Here is a 24,301-nt window from a genome sequence, read left to right as displayed (position 1 = left end):
TCAGTCTTTAGCCAAATATTGAAATTAGACATGCCTCAAGGCAGTCTCTCAGAATCCATCTGTATATCAATCTGCCTTAAAAATGCTAAGACATTCATAATCCAAATGCAAGTCCGGAGGGTGCTCAAAGTTGTGTATCATTCAGATATTGTGCTTCTGGGTGGTTCCAGGAATTGGTCTTACTTGATAAAAGCCCTAGCGGTTTGGGACATGGAAATCACTTTCTCAAACATGCTAGGAGCCAGCACCATCAACATTTGCAGGTAGGAGTGCTCTCAGCATAAGTGAAAGGGGCTGTACTGTCATGGATTAGCTGCTCTGGAATTCTCCACACAATGCACAGCATCTTCTGAAATACAGATTTGTAGACTCGTGTGTACAATTCAGGGCTTTATTTCCCCTCTCTTCTCACCTCTAAAATGGTTGCCTGGTTGCAGAGGGGCCACTCCCGTACCCCTTACGATGCAGAATATTTGGAGTTGCCATCACCATCTGAATGACAAGGGAGGGGGAAAACGTCTAGTCAGAACCTTGCCATAGAAGACTACACCAAGCAACGTATTGGATTTCCCCAGTAGAAGAAAGCTGAAACCAAGGCAGGAGAAATGCATGCTGGTTCTTAACTCTCGCAGGACACGTCTAACACCTTGCATATTAAAATTTTGACCAGCTCTTCATGTCTCTTTCATCTCTTTCAGGTTGCTGCAGAACTGGCAGCCAAAAAGGAGGCGGCCCTGCAGAAAAAGTCCCAAAAGGAAGAAAAAGAAAAAGAGAAAGGAAAGGAAAAAACAAAAGGAAAAACACAGAAAACTGGAAAGAAAGTAAGGTTTCCTGCAGTAAAATCAGTTAGCAGTTTGTGAAAACAGAGCTAAAGTCCAGCTAAAGACACAGCTATGTGTGGGCAGAGAATATTAATTTATATTGCCACCAAGGCCTAGGCCCAGAAGATATAGTAACTGGTTGAGGCCAGTCCCTCTGTGACTTTCAGTCACCTTGATGCTCCCAGGGAACTGAATTTCACCTCTCACTTTTTAGGAAAGGAGTTTACATGACCATGACTCAGCTCAGTGGGAAGAACTGATGTAGGCGGACAGAATGCCAGAAAGAGATGAGAGGGAGAAAATACACTTTATGGCATTGGCCTCATTACCAAGACAGCACGCATACACTTTTCAAAGCACTGCTGCCTTTTGTACAGATTGTAAACTGGCCACCATTTTGTTCACCAGGCATTTACACTCTTAATGTGGAGTAGGGAGAAGTTAGTAACTTCATACAAGAACTAGGAAATAAGAACCTAGTTTCCTTCAGATGCCCACTTCTGATCTTGCTTGGATTTCAAAACTTATTTTATGTACAGTTCACTAATGGCTGTCTGTATTTTGTACTGCAAGCCAATATTTTGTATGCATGACTACCATTTACAGGCTTTTTTAGTTCGCATTCTTAGGATATGAACTCTTTTCTGCTTCATGTCACAGCAGACACCACTTAATGTGCAATATATTTCCTGAAATCTTTGTTACACTAAGGTTCTGGTTTCCCTGAAGGTGTGCTCCCAAATTATTTCAGGAGCAGCTTTACAGAGAAAAGCATCTCTGCAACAGCGTGGTGACCAGAGGGCATATTCATAACCAAGCTTTGCAACAAAAGTAGTATAGTTTTGCTGAAGCAGCAACTTCTAGTTATCATTTACTTTATAGTATAAACAAAGCTGAAATAATGTTTTTGTTTGTTTTTAATAAGGGTCATTAATCTCTGAGCAAGTGGAAGAGGAAAGGTCAATACTCTGGCACAAAGCTTATTCCTCACTGCAAATTTTACACAATTTCTGATTTTAAGTGTTAACCCTGGAACAAACCAAAAACATGCATTTCTCAGGCAACAATCATCACTTTGGCCAAAGCTCTTGTAACAGCTAGCCAGGAACTAAGTTACTTGAACTTAGGAAGCATCAATCTGTCTAATTTGGACGAAGATAAAGTGTTAACCCACAGCTGAGACAGTGTTTTCAGCTTGGAAAGATGCTGTTTAGGTCATACAAGACCCAAGAATTTGGGTTATGGGGTTTTGGGGGGGTTTCTTTATAAATGAAAATGTATAGCAGGCTGAAGGAAAAGCATGTATAAAAGTGTTTTCCAAGCTCTGAGCCTGAGGCCCGTCTTGTGCAGAGTGTGTGGATAACTTGAAACTCCATATCTTAGTCACACACATATTCAGACATCTGTTATTAGTCAGGATGATGCTAGATCACAGGGTGACAGCATTAGTGAGGGCACCAGGCTCCAAGGAGTGGGAAGCAGACTGCTGGCACCACCTCGTTGTACCTTAGCTGGCAGAACTGAGCCCAGAAGAGCAGGGGGGCAGAAAGCGGAGCATAATCCCTGCAGACCTAAGCCTAATACTGATACCAGGTTGTCCATAGATTTTTAGGGATATATACAAGTGCCAAGTTCAGCTTTGCAGGACCACTTCCTCCTGTGACCCCTTTAATCAGTATGGCCATTGCAGAGCTCTGGGGGAAAGATCAGATCAAAGTACACATAATGAAAGCCATGGCTTAGAAAAGCTTTTGCCATTACAGACATAAAAGAGCATCATTCACAGCTACAGGACCTTGTAGCATCTCAAACTGTCCAGCTCTGCTTGGAAGCATTCACAAGGGTGTCCTCTAACATCTTTCTATGGCTTTGTCCTTGTCCTCTGTCCTTCCCAACTTGGCCAGTCCAGAACGAAGCTGTGATGCACTTGTCATCCAAAGGCAGCAGAGAAGGCTGTTCCAGACACTTCAGTCCAAGTTAAAGTGAGACATTAATGCTTGGACATGCTAAAAATGCCAAACCCAATCTCCAATCCGAGCTGCTGAAGCTGGATGTCAACTAACCCACCTGCTTAAAAACATGACTTTCACAGAATAAATTTGATTCCTTGTGTTTTTCATCTCCCATAAGATGATGAAATAAGAACCAAGATTACACCAGAAATGAATCCTTATCCTCCTGCAGCCTCTGCAAGGTTCTTTTGAAACAGGGTGAAATAACAATATAGAGCTCTGGGGCTTTATAACCTGATGTCATTCTCATCTCTTCAGCCATCACAAGTCCTGTCAAGTAAAATTCTGAGCCATTATATCAGGTTCTCTATGGTTCATTGAGAAAGAACAAAGGGAACATTCTCTCCAAGGTTATAATACTGACAGGGAAAATAGCATCTAAGACCAGTTGAGAAGTGTATGGAAAAGTTCTAACAGCGGGACTCTTATTAAAATAAGTACAGGCGATAAGTCATAGCAGTGCAGTCAAAGAAAACCCTTGCTCATAACTTCACTTCTTTAAGAAAACAAAAGTTTGATCCCAGAAGGAAATTTAAATATTTCTGAAGCCTGATAGCAATCTTTAAAAAGACGTATTTGATATCAAAGTAACTTCATTTTCTTCTCTGTAAGGTGTTGATCTGATTTCCCATTGGGCACCTAAGGAAAAAAAACATCAGCACCATCTGATTCCTCTTTCCAAGAGCAGAGTGCATTAGACCAGTTCGGGCTGCTTCACCCAGTAACATTCTACAACTGGTCTTGCTACAGAACACGAGCAAGGCTGCACAATTCACAGATTTCATCCAGAAATATTAAACAGTGAGGTGCATTTTATCCTTATTGAAATCCATTAGTAAAATCTCCATAACAAAAGTGCAGAACAGTCAATTCACAATGTTCCTTGCTGTTGAATGAGAATATAAAGCCATAAAGCCATCTAGCATGGGTTAGAATTCAGAAAGCTTCAAAAACATTAGAACTATTACTTCTATATTTGTGCCAAACTTGATGTGTATATTGCACAGAATAAGCATGGAATCAATCCACGGAACACAGAAAAACGTATCAACAGACTTCAAAGGAAAAGAAGTTTTATACATTACATTGACCCTTGTTCTGTTAATACAGGCAAGAGGGAATATAGAGCAGCATTCTGCAACTGTCCTTTGGACACACAATGGTTTTGATTAAAGTCAATGACACTGACATAAATATTGCTGTGTCAGTTTACAGAAATCATTGAAGCTAGTAATTAAAATGATCTGTTGGCTTATTTTTAACAATAAAAGAAATGTTAACATGCATCCTATGCTACTGAGCAGCTAAAAATGAATAACAATCCCATTTTTAGGCTTTTAATAGTTAGCAATTGCAAGTATGCTCTTAGAAGATTGTATTTTAATCGTTTTCTAAAAATGTCAAAGTGCCAAGGATGAATCTCAAAGTGCCACACCCTGCCAAAACTGAATACATGCATAAGCAAGAATTTAGATTCCAAAAGTCAAATCCTCAAGCACTTGGCTATAGTTAACCCAAATGATTCTTGATGTTTAATTTAGAAACTTCTGAATCTTTTTCAAACATACCTATAGACCGTGGAATAGAAGTGGTAAATGTATTTAGGTTTCGCTTGTCCTCCTGGGCCTAAACTTTAATTGCTATAATAATTTAATTAAAAACATTGAATAATTCATGTGACTTGTCTGCAGCTGTATCTGATAAGCAGGTATGTAACAGCATCTAGTTAAGGAGGGACTTGTAGGTTTTTTGTTTTGGTTCTAGTTATTTCAGGAACAGCATCTTATAACTTTCTGATAACCAGCACTTTACAGACCAGTCGTCGATTAGCAAAACCAGATACAACTTGTGTTGTCTTGGGTAAATCCACACCAGCTCCTCCTCAGATATCTAACTTCCCACGTAACTGTTACCTTACTAACATTTTGAGGACTTATGACTGACACAATGTGAAGAATCTTTGATAGCTTTCTGATGAGATTTTCCATTAGAAATACTGGTTCAAATAAATTAAACTATTTCACAAACATATCAATGTCATTTAGTTCAGATAGGAAAACATCAATATGTTTTGATGAAGTGGAAGCAAAATATTTTGTTTTGCAAAATACACAAAGTTCATTATTTTTCTAATAACAGATTAAAATGGGGTTTCAACAGCTTGGAATTACCCACAAGTTGGGAATTCCTTTGGTGCTTGGGGGTGCAAAACAAGAATAACTGAAAAAATAGCAAGGTAATTTAATTTACATGTTTTGCAAGTGTGCTACCTATATTACAGATTCCAACCAGCCTAAATATAATTCTTGTGACCTCAATAGGTCAGTTGATGAACTGACGCTCTACCCTCCTCTCTTCTGAAGAGGATAAACTTTCTTTATAGCCTGCTAGGAAAACTGTAGTTGATGAAAAATTTCATCACTGTTTGATAAAATGGTGTCTTATTCCTCAAATTGCAACAATTAAAAATGAAAATTCTGATTTTTTCACACTAAGTTCCTACGTATTAATATTCTGACTTTTCATTTTACCCCCCTCGGATCTAGGAAGAGGATGAGGGCTGGAAAATGGCTCCCAGTAATTTCCTTTCAATAATGGAGGAAGGAAGCAGTCAATACAAAGGTCAGTAGAAAAAAGATAACAATTACAGCTGGAATGTTCTTCTAATTCAGTTTAATCTGAATGTCATTCCTGTAAGGTCAAACTGCACAGCTGCCCAAACTGTGTAACTTTATAGAAATAAGGACATTAGATAAATGATATATAGGAAGTCTCAGTACCTCAAGTACCCAGGAGTCTCAAAATCATTGTGCTAATCACAAAGGATGGTACATTCCTGCCTGAGTGACAGTGGCCAAACTAGAACCAAAAGTACCTACAGATTTTCTAAGAGCAGTAAAAATTACATCTGAACAGCAAATGATTTAATAGCGCCATACTATAGATGAGGCTTCAGCATCAGTGTTTTCATGCTCTTGTAACTCCTGTCTGCCTCTCATTCATGGAAGGTGTCTGTAAATACCATCTACACAGTACAGCTAGTCATATTATCTTTGATGTTTTAATGTTTTCAAGCAGAGGCATGAGAAATGCTGCTGGAGTATGAATATACCTCAAAGTGTTTGCAACTGTTTGCAACTTCCCAGATATGATTGAGTATATAAAATATAGCTAGGAGTTGTATAATTGAAGCCCTGTTGCAATTAAAAATATTTTCTGCTCCTCACTCTACAGTGTTTATGGCTTGCTAAGAGTTCTTTACATGAAAAATACTCATTTCCCTCCCTCTGATAAATCACTAGCAGAGTTTTCTGCCCGATTTTTGTCGGCTGGAGAGAAAGCAAGCAACTTTAAATACGCACCAGCACAGTTTTGCCAGACTTCTGGCTTCTAACAATTTAGATTCTGTTCTGCATTGTAAATCAAAGGGGCATTATGCTTGAAGAAGAGTTCTTAGTGCCAAACTTTAGTCTTGACTGCTACTTCAGAACCCCACTGAAGTCAGCAGGAATTTTAGATAAGGATCAATTTCATCTATACTATTTTCCTTAACTAGCCCAGAATATTACTTGTGCTTTTTTATATGCTCAGGATCAGATGTCACCTTGCAACCCAAAACCAGCAATAGCAAGACCCATGTTTCCCATCCAGCTAGTCCCAAGAGCTGCAGGAGGCAGGGTAGAGTCCCTACCTTTTGCAAAGTAGCAACAAGAGGGCAAGAGGGTTTTACATTGTCAAGTAGATTTGGCAAATACACATATCCAGCATCCTGCTGAGTATGCAATAGGGCAGCTATACTTTCCAGTGCTTCTTGAACCCCCTGCTGAGGCTTTGCAGCATCTAGCACTATTTAGTACAGTGCTGAACTGTGAATTCACCAACTCCTTGTATTTGTGCCTATTAATAACTCTCCTCCAGGTTGTGGAAGACCTCACACACGGGCTTTAATAGTGCTTCCAGCACAGTGGATGTGAGTGTTAGGGACAGAAACACCGGGGGGTTGATAATTTAGTTTGATAGAAAGGGATACTCCCAGATTTTACAACTATCTCAAGTAACATGTCAGAGGGCTTATGAGAAGACAGGGACATGTTCGTCACCCAAACTGTAATGGAATACCACTTCATATACTGTCATCCCTATCAAGATATATCCTTGCAGAGCTCAAAGCATGTAACACATTGTGGGGTTACTCATGCAAAAAATTGGCCAGCATGAAGGGGAGTGCTGAACTGGGAGGTGTTGTTTTCCTATACATCTCACAAAGCCTCCCAAGGACAACTCTACAGCTCACTATCTGTCAATAGAATCTCCATTCCCACTCAGGCACCTAAATTGGACACCTAAAGCCAGTTGGTGTGAATACCTCCGTCATCCCATGACATACTGACAGCACTTGCTGGTACAATGTAATAATGCGCTCAGGTAGGTCAGGCACAGGCAGCATCCTTTTGTGAGAGAACACCAGTGCTCATCTCCAGCCCATCCCACCAGAGCTGATACCTGTGCCTCTAACAGCATACAAGGAACCATTTTCTGCAGAGCACAACCAGAACTCCTCAGAGTGAAAAGAGCTCCTCATGCAACTTCAAAGAATAGCTGCAGTTATCTTACATACAATAAGAATCTGTAGCCGTCCAGTTAAATCTGTTTTTTTGTTCCTTCTAATGATCCAAGTCTATCCAAAACCATAGTTATTTTTAGTAAAGAGCTGTTAATTCCTCCATGCAGCAGTCTCCTGCCTCATTCAGCAGCACTTCATGCTTTTATTGTGCCTAACCACACAGTTATCACCACTTTATCACAATACTACCTGGTGGTTGTTCAAAAAAAATGAATTTAGTCATGGATGAGGTTCGTTTTTTCAAGCACTCAGAAGTCTAGAACATCTGACAGGAACAGCAGAAGCAATTTCTTACATTTTTAATTTTAGCCTTCTGTCATTTCATTAGCAGAATTGTTTAGAAAAAGGTTTGAGTTTGATCTTTCTACATCGGGGACATTTTTCTATTCTTATGTGATAGTAATTGAGCTATTCTTACAATTTGCACAGAAGTTCAAACTTATTACTGCATAAATCTTAAAAGCATCATTGAAGTAAGAGAGCTTGATTAATATTTATATCAGGCGCCTACAATAGAATTGAAGGCCCTTATGAATGTGGCTGCAGTCTACTAAGTGAGAGCTGTCCAAACAGTGAACGTTTTCATTTTGTCACCTCTCCCCCAACTCTTACAATTAGAAAGTCTTCCCATCCCCTGAAACTGGTTGATTTGTTCTTGGGTTACTTAAACATTGTAAAAGATGTAGATCAGTTTTCACAAAAATCTAAGCATTTCACTTACAGACTTTTCCATACCAATCCCACCCCCACCCCACACTAGAACTATTTAAATAAACCTCACTGGAATTCATGAACACTCTTGCTCTCCCAAAACTGTATTTGGCAGTTTTACTAGTTGCTAAACTACATTTGCCAAGCCCTATCTAAAACACTTATTTTATATACTGTTGTTGGAAACGGCCAATTTCTCTGCAGGCTTACTTATACACAGGAATAGCAAGAGTATGTGGAATAAATGTAAGTAGCCCGAATCACTGCCTCGGTCTTCCTGGATTTTATTTTTGTAGTACACCATGCTGCAAGGCAACAAAGTGCTATTTCCCCCATTTCACAGGTAGCCAGTTGATATTTGACTTGGTTAGCGTTGGAGGGGATATCTCGGTTGGAACTAGAGTTCAACTTCAATACTGCATGACCCAAATTTTAAGGTGGGTTGATATTGTGTATTTTGCCTTGTATCAAAAGATTCAAACCCTTTTGTCAGGAGGTTTAAAGTAGTCATGTTAAGAAAAGCTTCGTACTTCAGATAAAAAGCACTTCAATTGTCAGTCACAAGCTGCTTTGAAATTCAGAGATATTGGAATTACCTGCTAGTCTGCAGAGGAAAGCTAATACTGCTGATATTAACAACCACATTAGTGCACTGTCTGTCTTTTGAGTCCTGAGCTCCAGAGCTATGCATATAAAATAATCCAAAGATAAGCATGCTCTGTTTTAGAAGAGGCAATATAAATCGCAGTGCACACACAAAAATAGCTCCCATAACTGCACGACCCATCCGTAACAAAATACCAGGCTCTTTTGACTGGCCAGTGAAAACATCCTTAGTCTTCTGACCTGACTTTAAAAATAACTTTGAAATGTTTTGTTGATCTATGAAAGAACAACATAGCATCTAACACCTATGAGTTATTTATCTCTTTTCTAAAATTAGAGACCTCTAACCCAGTGTCTAATATAGCACTCAGAACTCAGTGCCAGGTAATATCAAAGGCAACTGCCTAAGCTGTGTGAGGACTGTTGCTGCTTTGCCTGCAGTGGATATTAACTGCTAATCGATTTACAGAATGACAATAAACAATTATGAAAAAGCAATAAAAATCTATGATCCCTCTATGAAAGACAAATATCTAAAACCTAGTACTCCTCTATGAAAACATAGCACTTGCAACCTGTTGACCCAGTCAAGAAAGTGTTTAAAAATTCACATTACAGAGGAGTTATACACCCTTTCCCCAAGGCTAAAATTCCAAACTGATAACCCTGGAGGGGGTACCGTGCAACTAGTGCAAATCAGCTTTCTTTTTTGAAATATTATTTGACATCCGTCATGCCATCTGATGATCCATGAGTAATTGAAAGAAATTAATGTCTATACCTTGGAGTATTTCTTCATTCCCCAAAATCCACTGTCCTTCTCCATCTCTACCATTTTTTGTTATGAAATTAAGACTACTCACCTGCAAAAATTATTCCCCTTGTGTAAAGTCACAAATACTCTGCACATAATTGGACTCTGAAAATTCGTAGAGGATGGAAATAGCAGACAGTATTATATTAACTGAACTAAAACCTGAATGATCTCCTATGGGTACTGTGAAAACATTTCTGAATTTATAGTGCCTTAGAAATGGCAGTAGGTGCAGGAAAGAGTTCCCTGTGCAAAACAGATTCATAAAGGAGCCTATGTCTTAAAGTAGAGAGTCGTCATTTTAAATCATCTGGAAATTGAATTAGCACATGCTGTTGGAGATTAGCTGTCGATTATAGAGATACTGTTAGAGCTTGAAATGCAAGGAAATTAAATATATGAATTGCCCTCCTTTAAATTAGCTCAAAAAATGTAGAAAAAGGGGAGGTGTTTCCATTTAAAAAGTACCTTCTGCTAATAGCAGAGGATTCAAATATGCACAGAGCTTGCCAGACATCATTTAGTTCTTTAGAAAGAGCAAATGACAGTTGCATCAACAAAAATAAAGAACTGCACCTCAGCATCATTAGCTACTTTATTGTAAACAGGATTTTTTTGATCAGTTTGCACAGTTTGCTTTGTTCCTTGAGTTTGGTCTTCTTTAATACACATGGCTTGCACAGCATTAAGAAACAAAGGTGCACGATCAGTTGAGTCTCATCTCTTTTGCAGAAGGACTTCAGCTGCCCTTTGGTTAGTGCATCAAGCTTAAAACTCCCTAGATTGGTTAAAACTGTGGCTCTATGCCACTCAAGGGTTGGATACAGTTTATTGCTGTCAGACTTGCTGTCCCCTCTCACTCCCCTTTCTATTGTTCTCAGGGCAGGCTTTTATACCTATTCCAGTGCTCCTGGTCCATATTTCAGCTTCATGGGAATTACTATAAATGCTTGCTGTAGCTGAGAGCCCTCTTTCACTGAGCACTAGATAACAGACCTGGAGAGAACAGGGAAAACTTCCTGCTTTAGATTACACCTCGCTTTGGTCCCCAAGCCTGTGTTATGCCAGCCAAGAGATATTTAGAAAGCACACTCCTCAGGACAGGAGTTGTCTTTGCAACTATTTCATGGTAAAGATTTAAACACGATGCTGGTTAGCAGAGACAAGAGATGCCAAGATCAGACATGATATGGTTAAGCTGCTACTGTACTACCTGCTCTTGAAGGTGAGCAACACTCCAGGCATTCAGCTTTACAACCAGAAAATGACAACTTCAGTGCCCCATTATTATCCTCCTGAAATCCAATACCAACTTACAGCCCAAGGCAAAAAGAAGTTAACCTCAAGATTTGCAGATCCTAGCACAACAGGGCTCTGAACTTGGTAAGGGTCCCTAGAGCTTGCTACTTTCATACAGCTAATAATTTAATAAAGGCTGCCTACAACTGGCTTTTTTTTGTGCCTCCAGAAGCAGTTGGAGAAATCGATGGCTTCTGTAACTTTTTTCCCCCCTTTCTTCTTTCTTTTGGATAACAGCCGTTTGGCAGAACAGAGACGAGGGATGGGATTTCCTCCAGGATCATGACCTGGAGCTGATCAAAGAAGAGAAACGGGAAGAAGTGGAGGAAGAGATCAGAGTGCAGGTGAGCTTACAATAGTAAGAGGACACTAATAATGTGCATTGCCTGTGTATATTCCTCTACAGCTGTAAGAACTGTCCCTGGCATAGACCTTACCTCCTTCCAGACTCCCTGCTATCTGTTCTCTGCTTTAATGCTTGTTTGGCTGAACAAACATTTGTCTGTGGTGTGGTGGCAAAACAGAAGACTTAAAGATTCAACGTTATGTCTGGACAGGTTGATGAATTGATGCAACAGAAACTAGAGAATCTCAAACTGGCTGTGGATGGAGAGAAGAGTGGCAAGCAGAAAAAAGGAAGAAAAAGTGAAAAGGTAAGAGCAGCAAGTTGTGAAAATTCAGGGTAAACCTCAGTTCCCTACCCAGATACAGTGGTATTCAGTGCAAATCCCAGTTTCAGGGCCTTGTCTCTTAACTATTATTGATTAACCTTTATAAATATTGCTTGGGACAAGTTGAACTATTCTGAAGATAAACCATTACAAGATAGATCAGACTTTCAAGAGGGATACACACCTTTTTGAAATCCTTTGGTCCAGAGAAACAATAGGGATGTTTCAGCAGTCCCTCTCTTTCTTAAGGTGACTGGCTCAGATTAATAGTCTTCGAAGGAAGGCATGAACCTGGGTGCCAGGAAGTTTACCAGCTGATGTTTTCCTTCTGAATGAGGACTTGGTGATTTGTTTCAAAACTGTACATCAACAAAAATTAATTGCCTTGGTAAAACTTTTCATTTATGTATAACATGTAGATGATATCCAGCCAGGTGTACCTTAATTATGTTGTTACTTACTATTGAAGGGTTTGGGAATTTGTGATTAAGCCAAGTTTATTTAAGCATATCAAATAGGTTAAAGACATACATTATTTTAATGTGCTGCCCACATGTCATGTTCACATCTACTTTCACAGCATTACCATATGCAAAATTCCACAGCCCACGGTTCCCTGAATTCCTCACCCAAGCATTGAAACTATAGATCATGTCAGTACAAAATAACTCAAAGCTTACAGACCCTACGGTTCAATCAGCAGTTCCACTTAAAAGGCTCAGGGCAAATAGCCAACCCTAATCTTGTGTTGTATTCTATTTCTATAATCCTTTTAGCATGCAAATACTTGATTTTGCAGTACTTCTACTCAAATTATCTTTAAAAATGCTCTTTCACCTGACAAAGGCATAAGGGCAATTTAATAATGGAAGACCGGAGCAACTCTGAAAACTGATACTGATCGGATTTCTAAATCTGTTTCAAAAATAGCGAGGCTTAAGATACGCAGACAAAGTATTGCAACAATCTTCTCTAAGTTGTTCTGGGTAGACACGTTTGGCCACTTCAGATCAACTGGTTGAAATTCTGCTTCAAAACATCACATTGCAGTTTTAAAGCTTTACGTCAGTTTCTCTTCAATATAGTGTTGGAATAGTTTTGGGTGGTGAGTTTAACTGTTGTTTTCCCATGTTGTGCCAGTAGCCTGAGAGAATGAGGGAGAGGGAAAAGTAGTACTAATTAAATAATACAAGTTCCCAAAAGGTTTTCTCTGAAAAATATCAGCTCCATTTTAGGGGTGGGGAATGTATGGAGCTATCCAGTTCAAAACATCTTCCCTGTGCAAAACTATTTGAAAATTCCAGCCAGCACTGGCAAAGGCTTTTTCTAATTAGTATTTACATAAATGTCTCAGTCCATAAACTAGCAGTGTGCACACAGACTTCAGATCTGCTTCATCAAAGTCTGGCCTATATAACAAGGATAATACGAACTGGAAAAAAAAAAATGGAAGCAGCTTATTAATTTGTTACTTAGCAAAAATCCTTTTTTCCAAGGCTTACTTTAGCACATCCTGGGTCCCATACATCCTTATTCTGAGCTACACAATGTGAAATAACAATGGTTTTGGATTCTCATCATATCTGTGGACACATCTGGAGTGAGATTTCTTCTACTCTTCGCAGGAAGACACTGCAGTAGAACTAGGGCTTTTTGTTGTCAGGGAACAGCCACTACCCATGAACATCCGGGGCAGATGTCCTCTGCATTTTCAAGAGCACTTTTGGATAAGTAGCTTACAACTTAAAAAAAAAATAATAATAATCTATCAAGTCCATATTAAAAATCTGCCGGATCTACAGGATTTTGAGAACCTGTTCAGAAGTCCCTTTTTGGGGGAAATTCAACAAGAACAATTTGAAATTAGATTCCAGAGGGAAACTATCAGGAAGCTAAATGCACCCTCACAGCCAGCATTTCAGATGGCTCAGCTCATAGAGAAACAAAATTTAACAGCTCCAGGCATACCTCTAGGCCGCTCCTTATTTCTATGCACTGTACTTCCTAGGCTGAATTTTAACACTGACTCCCAAACCTTCAAATACCACTTAAAAGTGGACAATTAACCCTGTCAAGAGTTACTCTTACTGCTCCTGAAGATAAAAAGCTCCAGCCTCTGTGGAAGAATAAGCTTAGGTGGAAAGGCAAATTGCTCTGCTCATTATGAATGGGTCTCCAGGCCATTAGGCTGGTCTGGAAATATCTGAACTAATTAGATTGCACCTGGTCTGCAACAAACCACACCACTACCACTTGAGGTACAGACTCTTCCTGTGTTGGAAGCATCTCACTCTGCCAACTATTAATTGTAATTATTGTCCAGCATTGATTGGGTAAGGAGCACAAGTGTCCTCCTCGTTCAGCCAGAAATACACTGTGCTGGGGGCTGAGTAGAAAGCTCTCCAGATGAATCCTGATCTGAAGACAATCAAAGGAGAAGGAATAAATATGCAACAGAAACAAAGGAAAGTGGTCCAGCGGAGCTGCCATTTGCCTTTTTCTTCATGATACACAGTGCCAGCTTGTCTGTCAAACTGCGGATCAGCAGGCTGGGGTCGTAAGCACCTCTGTAAAGGCAGGTTGAGGAAAAAAATTAAGGGAACTGTGGCACTGATATCTAGGAAGGCTTAAGTCCCCAGCCAACCTAGAGAAGTGTGTTAGAAAGCACCATGGCTAGTGTTTTCAGAGGCAATGGAGTTTAAGAAGTTGGTGGCATTATTGCACCAGCATGAACTTTTCTAGTTGAAATCTTGTTCTTTGCAGTCCACCCCTTTCTGCTGTCAGCCCAAGCTGCTGATTTGAGTGACTCAACACAACCCAGCAGCTCTACAAATGTTTATTCTATAGATGGATGCCATGTACCTAACCACAATACCCAGAAGGTTTAGCAGCTGAAAGTATTTCTCTTGATAACCTGTGGCCAAATATACCATTGCAGTCCTGGTGTCTTTACATTGGCTTTGCACCCAATATAGGAAATTACAGATCAGCTTTCAGCAGTTTCTGACCTGGAAATTACATTGAGTGCTTATCAGAATGCTTTTTATCTAGCCTATTGTGTTGCTTTTCCTGCTCTGGTCCACTAAAGATTTGTCTCTGATCCAACCATAGGTAAAGCAACCCTTTGTAAGTGAATACACCCACACATACACTAAAAGCATGGCCAGAACTCTGGAAAAAGAGTGGGGACACGGGAACCGAAGTAAGTTGCTGAAATAGGCATTGCTAGCATCTCCACCCAGATTTGGATATCCATTTTTGTTGCAGCCAGGCAGAAGCCAGAAGAGATGAACTACAGCAACACATAAGGAAGGAATTTTGGCATTCGTCTAAAGACTTGATAAGAGCAAAGCCACAGTGAATAAGGCCAGAACACAGGCTGGGTCAGAGGTGAAGAAAGGCTGGTTTTGCAGACAGTGATTCATGACCCCTGTTGGATTTTCTTTAGTGACAAAGAGAATACCAACCAGAGTACTCAGGTAGCTGTGGGGGCTGCAATCTCTGTGGATATTGTGGTTAAATCCAACAGGGATCACAAGCCAGAGCCACCTTTTAGACAAGTCCTGACAGTGAATGGGAATGCCTTGGTCTAAGGACTTTTCAGTACAAGTACCAGGAGCTGCTCAAGTATCAATAGCCTTGGCATGGCAAGAAAAGACTTAACCAAGAGCAGATGCTCACACAGTGCAGCGTGGACGTGGGATGAACACTTCCCACCACCAGCTCTGAGGGAACAATATCTTTGCCTCCTGCTTCCCCCAGTATGGCTGCACTTGCTCAGCCTACCCTCCAAGCATCACATGTGATCCAAGGAAGACATTCAAACACTTGGTCAACTTGGACACTCACTTCCCTTAAATAAAGGGAGTATTTTCTTTTCATTATTTTTCCTCATGTTTTCTCATAGCAACCTCTGAGCTACTCAAGACAATTTGATGGGCCCACCCAGTAAGACAAGATGCCACACTGAGCACAGAAGACAGTCTTCTGTCAGCTGCCAGCTAGTAACTAATGCAGTTCACTACACAGTGATGTATCAATGCAGAAAATAACTTTAAATGGATGGCTAACCAGGAATTAGACTGACATCTCAGAGATTTCCATTATAAACGATCTCCAATCAGGGAGATTTCCATTATAAACGATGAGCATGTTCACATTCATTAAACATTATCATTTTCCAAATAAAAGCAGTTCCCAATAAGACATTTTGGAGGAAAGCCACTGTCTACAATTCATATTTCCCCTTATCACATCTCAGTGTTTGCCAAATTTCCTGTAAATGCTGATGTAATTAGGAAAACACATTTTTCCCCTGCATAGTACATTTTTATTTTGCTTGAGTTACTTTATTGGTAAAGCTGCCTTGAGGACAATACCGGTTGGCCAATAAATTCAGCATATGCTTAGTGTCTTTAGATAGGTAGAAATTACCTTTTCTTCCCAGTCAGACCCCATGATATACAATTCCTGTCTTGTTGGAAGAAAGGTTAAAGAGACAAAGCTGGAGGAACACTGCAGATAGACCACTGACAGTCTCAGCATTTCCTCAATTGTAAAAACAGCATGGCATATGCTTTGTTCTTCATCTTTTTCTTTAGAAGAAAAGATATGCACATTTTGAGGAATATTTGCTACCAAGATTATTTACATAAAGAAACCCAAGGTGTCATTCCCAAGGTGTCATTCTGCAGAAATTGAGTTTTTTGTATTATTCTAACCCAAAACTTTAAAATATAATTTTTCCCCAGTTAGCTTATCCGTATAGCTCTGCATTGAGTTTACATTTTCATCTAGATTATCTTTATTGCATTGTCAATAGTTACAGGTGATTGAACCATAGATTTAGTTGCAACTGTCCTTGAAAATCTATAAGTGGTACATTTTTTAATATTGCTGACCTATTCTAGGAAAAAACAGCATTTTTCATGAGTGGCTAAAAGTGTTCTTTCTACAGAACAGCCTCTAGAGCTTTGCAGAAGTATTCATTAAGAAAAAAGAAATGACTATTCCCAGGAAAGTTGAACATAAACTTTTGGAAAGAATAAGCTGTCTTGATCAACTAAGCATTTAAGCACATGCCTATATTTAAGCCATTGAAGAAGTCCCATAGTGCCTAAGTATTACTGTGTAAGTAGATCTGCTGAAGTCATAGCAAAGTGCTTTGCAGAACTGAAGTGTGGACACCAGTGTTGGGTGCTAACATATGGTGCATGGATTAGTGATGCTTCCTCCTCTGCTAATTATCCCTAACCATAGTTATGTCCTGTGAGCTGTAATTAATTGAGGGGCCTGATGTGACTGATTCACATCTTAACTTTGTTTTCCATAGTGGTTTTGTTTTTCCCCAGCATATAAGGAAACCCAAGACAAAAATCTTGCCATAGTAGAAGTTTGGTGAAAGTATCAAGAGAAGAGCAGGTCATGTTTTTCTGGCCTCTTCAAGCTCCTTCCCCAAGGCATTAAGAAAGTGAAGACAGGATATCTAATGGTTGGGAAGCTAACTGAAGAGTCAGGAGGGTTGGTTTCAAGTTCCGGTCCAGCTGTAAGCTGCCTGCATGACCTAAGGAAGGCTTCTGCATACATATTTAAACACAATATAAAGCTTGAACAGGCTCTGGAGCAGCAACTGGGACCCCACACCCCTTACCCCGTACCTCTCAGGTAAGGGCCATACCTGCTCAGCTACAAGGTTGGACTCCAGAAAAAGCAAGAGAGGAGTTCTCTTGGGGTGAGTGTGCAGAATCCAGTTCAAGAACACCTGCTGCAGGGTGTACATCAGGTTCATAGGTTGGACACAGATCCTCAGCTCTGTCAAAGCCAGAGTTGCTTCACCTCTCCCATGCTTTGGTGACAGGCTTACAAGTTAGAACATCTCCTGTGCTTTTGTAAGTAGGGGCATGAGTTCCTCAACTAAAGGCATTCAAGGATATGATTTTTCCTTTGGGTTCCTCAGTGATGAGGGCCACATTCCAACACCAAATGTTGTTCTGGCCCTCATGTTGCTTCAGTAGGTTCAGATATATAACTGTACTAAGGCCACTAACTCCTGCCTGTTTTTGTGGTCTTCAGAAAAAAAAGACAGCAAGGAAGAAAATATCTGAGCTGGAAGAAGATCTGACTCCTGACAGGTAATGATAAGACCTCTTTACCTGAGATTCAATGACAGTGTCTTCTTTGCACTGCCTACCCTTTCAGATTTTAGCTGCAGCAATGCTGAGATGGTCCTCCCGCAATAACCAGCATCAGGAGCCCAACAATAAATAAAATCTGTTTAATAACAGCTATAAAATTCCATGGAGAAGCCTAGATGATAAATATGTATCACAACCTTGAAGTACAGACACTAAAACTTTTGCATTCCCTATGAGCACCACCACGTAGGGTCACAAATAACAGGGTGACAAAACACTGCTTTAATGGTACACAGCACAGACCCTGTTCTGCAAAAGTACACCCCTAGAGCCATTAACTTCAGTGAGGTTAACTCCAGTCTGTAAAGCTAAGCATATATAACATTTAGGCAGAATATGGGCCCTATTTGCCTCTTTTTGATCCCAGTGGTGGCAGGTGCAGAGGCACCTGGCAGTTTTGTTTACCAGCAGATTTTTCCATCTCAGATGAAAACTGATAAGGGAGGCTGCAGACAGGCCCCTGTACTCTATAAATCACCCATCATGTCTGAGGTAAAGTGCATATCATATAAATCAGTTATTTATCAGTAAGTTCTGGCAGACCTGACAACCTCTTGCATACCCTTGCTCTTTTAAACAACCTTATTTTACTTGGAGGATTTGAGAGGCTTTCTTCTTTCGACATTACATTTTCAGTGATCTTGTGATGGATTCATTGATAACCCAGCCACTTTTCACCTGTGCACATAAAATACCTACAGAGATGCCATTTGCTGGGACCTGCTGACTCTGCAGCAGTGCAGGGCAGGAGCATCCTGAGCTCCCATGGGAGCAGGGCTGGAGAACAGCATGGAGACAAACAGCCACTGCAGGAAGCAGCAGATGGGATTCACCCCTAAATCCATTTGTACAATGCACAGCAAGACCTGGACTAGATCATTCAGGTGCTAGCGCTACACTATCAATAATCTTTTTACCTACTTTACAATGAAAAATCTCTCCAAGCAAATATTTAAAATAAACGTGTCATGGATTATAACAGAGCATGACCTATCATACAAGAACAGTGCCAAAGCCTAACAAGTATGTGCATAGTCTGTGTTTTAAAAATTACTCTTGCACATACCTGCTTCTTGTGTGTCAGCTTAACACAACATACAGCCATTTAAGAATGCATGCTCTTTAGTCGTTGGCTTTTAATCAGTTTCTGTGGCATTTCGGGTCCATATTCTGCTATTCCCTGCTGAGCAGGAAAGGAGGAAGTATTCCAGAAATAGCCAAGAGAAGTTCAGGTTCATCTCAGTTTTGGCACAGTGGAGAGGCACAGGGGCTTTAGTCGGAGACTGATCACATCACACATACTTGGAGGAGACTCAGGGCATGCATCATTAAGCTTACACAGTAAAAATAATGACAGGAAAAGTAGAGTCATGCTCCCAACATAACTGCCAGGTTAGTCCCATTCTACCTTCTCCTTGTTTTTATGATGCACACTGAACATAAAAATCTCAGAATGAGAGCAAGAGTCAGAGTGGCAAAGTCAATGCTGAAGGTATGTTAAGTTTCATATTTGATTACCACTCCTGTATTAATTGTGCCACTAACACTGCATAAACATAAAACTTCCCAGCTCAAGAGGAAAAAGACTACAGACCTCAGATTATGTATGTGGTTTTATTAGCCAGCTGAGAGCTTCTGTTAAATATTTTTATTCTAGCAATACCAAAGTGTCCCAGTTAAGGTAGGTGGCAAAATAAGATAGGTGGCAGAAAAAATGCTCAGGTATTGAAGGAAGATGTGAAAAGTGCACAAATGGTAGAAGATCTAGAAAGGCTCACATTGGTGCTGTTTACACTAACATTATAACAAGAACTATGCACAAGTTTATTCATTTTGTGGCATCCTTGAAACAGTATCGGTCTGTGTAACCTAGTGCCAAAGAACATCACTCAAATTAATATTTGGATCTCCAAAAGAGACTGAGGAGAACATCCACACCAATAGAAAACCAGATACAAATGTAAGTGCAATCCTCAGTAACTGAAGAGCTATTGCCAACCACTAATAGAAACAGGAAAAAAAAAACTTTCCCCTGAACAAGCTATGCCACGGTTTCCACTATGTTTTTCTCCCAATCTTCCTCTGGCCATCACACAACCACAGCAGCTGATGGACCACTGGTTGCTCCAGTCAAATCATTCACAGTATGTTCCTGATGAAGCGCGCTATTGCAAACAGAATAAATTCCCAGAAGAATTAATGAATTACTACTAATTGGAGAGCTAAGTGAATAGGTATAGTGGTGTTAGGATTGCTATTATTGTATCATTTAAAAATAATTTCCCAGTAATTGATATTAATGAATGAGTCTATTACACAAGTCATAACTGATCTTGCATCACCTGGAAATGGGTAATGGAATTGGTGTGAGACAGAGCCATGCAGTGCGTGAGGTAGTAAGAGAGTCCTTGCCATAACACAGAAAACTGTACTTATTGATTTCATATCGATGGAGCTAATCACCTCAAGCTCTGAGTTACAAAATTCATTTATAAAGCTGAGGAAGTATAAATAACTCTGAAGCTGCTCACTTACTGAAGGACTCAGCGTTCATTTACAACTCTTCTGGATTTCTGAGTGATGTTTCTTGTCCATAGGACCATCGATTCTCTGTACAGGGAACTAGTGGAAGAAGGAGTACTAATAAAATCCAAGACAGTGTATCTCTCCGACTACATTGGTAAAGTACACCTTTTACAGCTAACACGGTGTTTAATCTAACCAAATCTCAAGCCATTCAAGGTTCACTAACCCCTATTTCCAGTCAAGAATGAGTTCAAGAGTAATTACACTTTCAGGACTTTCCAACATGAATATCTAAAGGCATGTATGCAAATCATGTCTGTTTCTTAGGGGTGCTTTGTGCCTTTCACTTCTGCTTCTGAAGCCAGGGCCTGTTTGTAGAGCTGGGTACTTGGCCCCAAGCACTAGCACCTGGAAGCCTTGAATGTTTCTGGATGTCACAAGCAACTTGGCAGTGTAATAGGACAGCCTTTAAGGAGCACTGGTCAGGCACCAAGACAACACAAGTATAATAGACGGACTGGGGGTCATAATTCATCCTGAGTATTTCCCAGAGAGCAGCAAAAATCACATCCTTACCATCTGCTCATTCAGTAGAGAAAATTCACCCCTTACCTCCACCTCCCTGAACACCCTTCAGCAGCGCTTTGAGGCATATCTGGGCCTTGATTTGAATGAAATGCATCTCTGCCTCGTTCTGCACTTCAAAACCCTCTTGCCCCATTGTTGCCTGCAGCTGCAGGTAACATCAGCCCTCCACAGAGCTATAAAACCCACTTGCAGGCTTCACGGGGCTCTGCAACCACCTCCAAAAGCATTTGGTGGTATGTAGTAAGATCACAGCAACCTCAGTTGTGTCAAAGATCACCATTATTGTTTGAATTTGCAGACATCCAGAAGCTACAAAGCCACTGGCTGTTAGTACAGTATGTGAGCCAGAAAAGCTACGTTCTTGCATATCACTTCTAAGTTCCATACTTATATAAACTCCTAGAAGCAACAATTGCTGCCTTCAGGGTCTTTGCCCACTCTGTTGAAGGCTGAATTAATAGGTATTCTATTTTATGATCATTAAAAAGCATGAAGCACAGTAATGAAAGCTTTTCATTATTCCTTCATTCATCCGACCAGTACTGTCTGTCCTTCTCAAGGTCACTTCTGTCCAGACATTCCCTGCTGCAGATGTTTTGAAAGCACATCCTAGCCAGTGGATAATGATTTACAGCTGGTAACATCAAACCTGGAAGCAGGCTGAGATGTCCTTGGGCCACCTTCCCTTGACCCTGAGGTTTGAAACCTTGGCTCCTCTGCAGCCACACAAGGGCTGCTCCAAGTTTCATTGGCAACACTCACCTCCCAGCAGCAGCAGATCTTGGGCATAAAAGTGATGTCCACATCACTCCCTTACCCCCATGACAGGTCCCCTGCATGTCACTGCATAGGCACTAGCACACCAGGCAGCAAGAAGCAGCACAGGCTGCCAGCCTTGCTGCTCCCCACACCAAAATCAGGCACGCTTAAGCTGCCAGAAGATACAGAAGGTATTTAAAGCTGGCCTGGGTTTTGGACCTAGCTTTTTTAACTATCAAAAGCCTCCCTTTAAAATTACAAAGGGACAGTCAAAGCCTCTAGATAAATAAGTCCTCAACTGCTCTGCTCTTACAGGGCTGGAGCCTACGGAAGGTCGCTCCCTCCCAGTTCCTGGAAAAAGGACAAAGAGTGGAATTGTGCTACAGAGCAAGTAAAAAGCACCAAAATGTCCCTCTCTATGACAAACTGACATCACTGAACTAATTTTCTTGGTGACCTTATCTAAATTAGTCAGAGAATATCCACTGTGATTTATGTTCAGTTGCAATTAAATCCTTTGATGCCTTCTAATTAAATCTGTGAAGATTAATTCCTATCCAGTTCTTTTGATTTCTCCTTAAGTAAAAGATAAAACCTGAAATGAATTTTATTCTTCAACAGGCCTTGGTGCAACTGCACCCTCCTCCTCTACCTTTTGCCCCAAATCACAGCTGCACTTTTACACTTGCCACTGTTGATTTACCTCTTGTTGCAGAGAACTCTACTGCTTTCCCTCTGTGTCCACTAAAGCACAGTATACTATTATTTTTCACCAATATTCACCAAAATGACACGTAATTTATGCTAAAAATAACCACCATGTTGTCACAACAAGTTTTGTTGCTTGTGGCCCATCCTTTTGGCTCTTCGGTTTCTAACACATCTTCTATATGGACTTTGACAGGTCCAGCAATGTGATTATGGCTCTGTAACAAGAGCTGAGGCAAGATTAGATCGCTTGAGTTCATATCAGTGACTTTCCATTTCCTTGCCTTTTTTTTTTTTTTTTTGAACAAAAAAGGTGAACAGCAAAGCAAGATCCCCACCAAATTAGGTGAAGCACTTAAATGTCTCACGTAGTGAGAAGCTGAGATGTGACGCAGCCCGGGGAAAAGCTTGTTAAAATATCTTTTCACCCTTTTTGATATCCTTTTGATAGAGTGTGGTTCACTGGGATTCCAGCCCTGCAAAATCCCAAATCTAGAAATCCTTTGCCAGCAGTGTGATTTATGGTGCTACTAATGATTCTTTTCCACAAAGTTTCTTTAAAAGGTTATTTGAGACTGACTGAATGCCTTCCACAATCTGGTTAGCAGGGAAAGTCCAGCATGTTTAATGTCATTTTCCTTTTTTCAGTTCACCTTTCAGATTTCTTGGGGCCACATTCCACAACGATATTGCCGTTTGAGTCCCTGTCCCTTGACAGGGCAGGGTTTGCTGAGAGCATGCTGTATTGGTATTCCATGGTAGTTTTTCATTACTTGAGTTATGCATTTTATAACAATGCAGTGTCACATTTATTAAGCCCATGCTTCCTCCCTACAGGCGAGTACAACTATCTGGGGACTACACTTCGTCAGGTAGATATAGAGCCGGTGCCCTCTCTTGCAGATGTCAGGCAGCTAATAGCACTGTATGGGATATTACCACTAGGTAAGAGCACAGCAAAAATTACTGGAGGGCAGAATACAGTGGGTTTGCTTCCTGTCACTAACATGCATTTTTACTGGCTTTGACAGGGCTTGATTAATCGTAATCTAAAGCATTTTGCAGTATAATTGTTTTTCAATTAAGCGTTCCGAGTGAAGACCATATCATTTTAATAGTGCATAAAGGAGCTTGCACATGCTATTGTCAGGTATTGCATTTCCATACCATCTCTGCTCGCATGTTAACAGTTTGTGAATGGCAGCACATAAAAGGAAATCACTTGGGAAAGATAATAGCTAAAACAAGCTCCAGTGATCAAAATTAATCAAGTTAAGGGAAGGGCTAAGGTTGCAATTTACCTTTTACAAGCTGGCTAATGTTACTCAGCACTAAACAATGCAATCATTTAAGGAATTAGTCTGAATACATTTTGGACATCAGAGAGAACACTTAAATGCCCTTGCAGTTCTAATGCCAGACTTAAGCAACGTCTAACAAAGCTGTGCTGGGTTGTTTGCTTTTAATGTAAAATCTACTCCATATTTTACTTGGGAATGGCATTAAGCCAAGCTCTACTGATTGCAAAAAGTGCCTGTCTCAAGGGCCTCTACTTGTACTTCACTTACATCATTTTCCATTTGCAATTTGATTTTGAGGGAGATTTTCACTAGGCATATCCTCCCCTAGGCTGTGTCATTTTCTGCTTATCCCCTCTATAGGGCAAAACAGCTAACACTCCTTGCCTCCACTTCTGCATCAAGTGACAGAGCCTTCTCCCCCAACACACACTTTCCAAAAAGAAGTGCTCAGGCTGTTCAGGACACACTCTGGGGCTCTCCTCAGGTATTCCCATCTGAAGAGCCAGGTTAACAAATGTGATGCTAGCAGCACCCTGCCATAAACATCAGTGAGGTTCTTCCTATCCCAAATCTTCTTTTGGTTTTGGGTATGCCCTCAGGGGTTGGCCATAAGTTTGACCACAATCAGCTGCAAGATTCAGCAGTTATCCCTTTCTGCACTGACTCA

General features: G+C 40.5%; 1 protein-coding gene and 1 long non-coding RNA gene across 6 annotated transcripts in view; one reads left to right on the top strand and one right to left on the bottom strand.

The window, feature by feature from the left end:
• IQCA1 (IQ motif containing with AAA domain 1) overlaps positions 1 to 24,301 on the top strand; it is a 104,879-nt gene that overhangs the window by 58,423 nt on the left and 22,155 nt on the right. For 3 of the 5 annotated variants that reach the window (XM_035331734.1, XM_035331732.1, XM_035331729.1), the window contains exons 8-14: positions 699 to 821; positions 5,380 to 5,455; positions 11,125 to 11,231; positions 11,445 to 11,540; positions 17,631 to 17,689; positions 20,350 to 20,432; positions 23,171 to 23,278. In XM_035331734.1, coding sequence (XP_035187625.1) covers positions 699 to 821; positions 5,380 to 5,455; positions 11,125 to 11,231; positions 11,445 to 11,540; positions 17,631 to 17,689; positions 20,350 to 20,432; positions 23,171 to 23,278 — 652 coding nt within the window. The remainder of the gene's footprint in view (positions 1 to 698; positions 822 to 5,379; positions 5,456 to 11,124; positions 11,232 to 11,444; positions 11,541 to 17,630; positions 17,690 to 20,349; positions 20,433 to 23,170; positions 23,279 to 24,301) is intronic. The other 2 variants (XM_035331731.1, XM_035331733.1) reach the window with 2 other exon arrangements.
• The window catches only part of LOC118169923, a 67,026-nt gene that overhangs the window by 33,641 nt on the left and 9,084 nt on the right, over positions 1 to 24,301 (bottom strand). The gene's annotated exons all lie outside the window — the stretch shown is intronic.

The sequence above is a fragment of the Oxyura jamaicensis genome, chromosome 7 (genome assembly GCF_011077185.1).
Source record: "Oxyura jamaicensis isolate SHBP4307 breed ruddy duck chromosome 7, BPBGC_Ojam_1.0, whole genome shotgun sequence".
Lineage (NCBI taxonomy): Eukaryota > Metazoa > Chordata > Aves > Anseriformes > Anatidae > Oxyura > Oxyura jamaicensis.
Note: the sequence above shows the minus strand (reverse complement) of the source record. Positions and strands in the feature narration are given on the sequence as shown.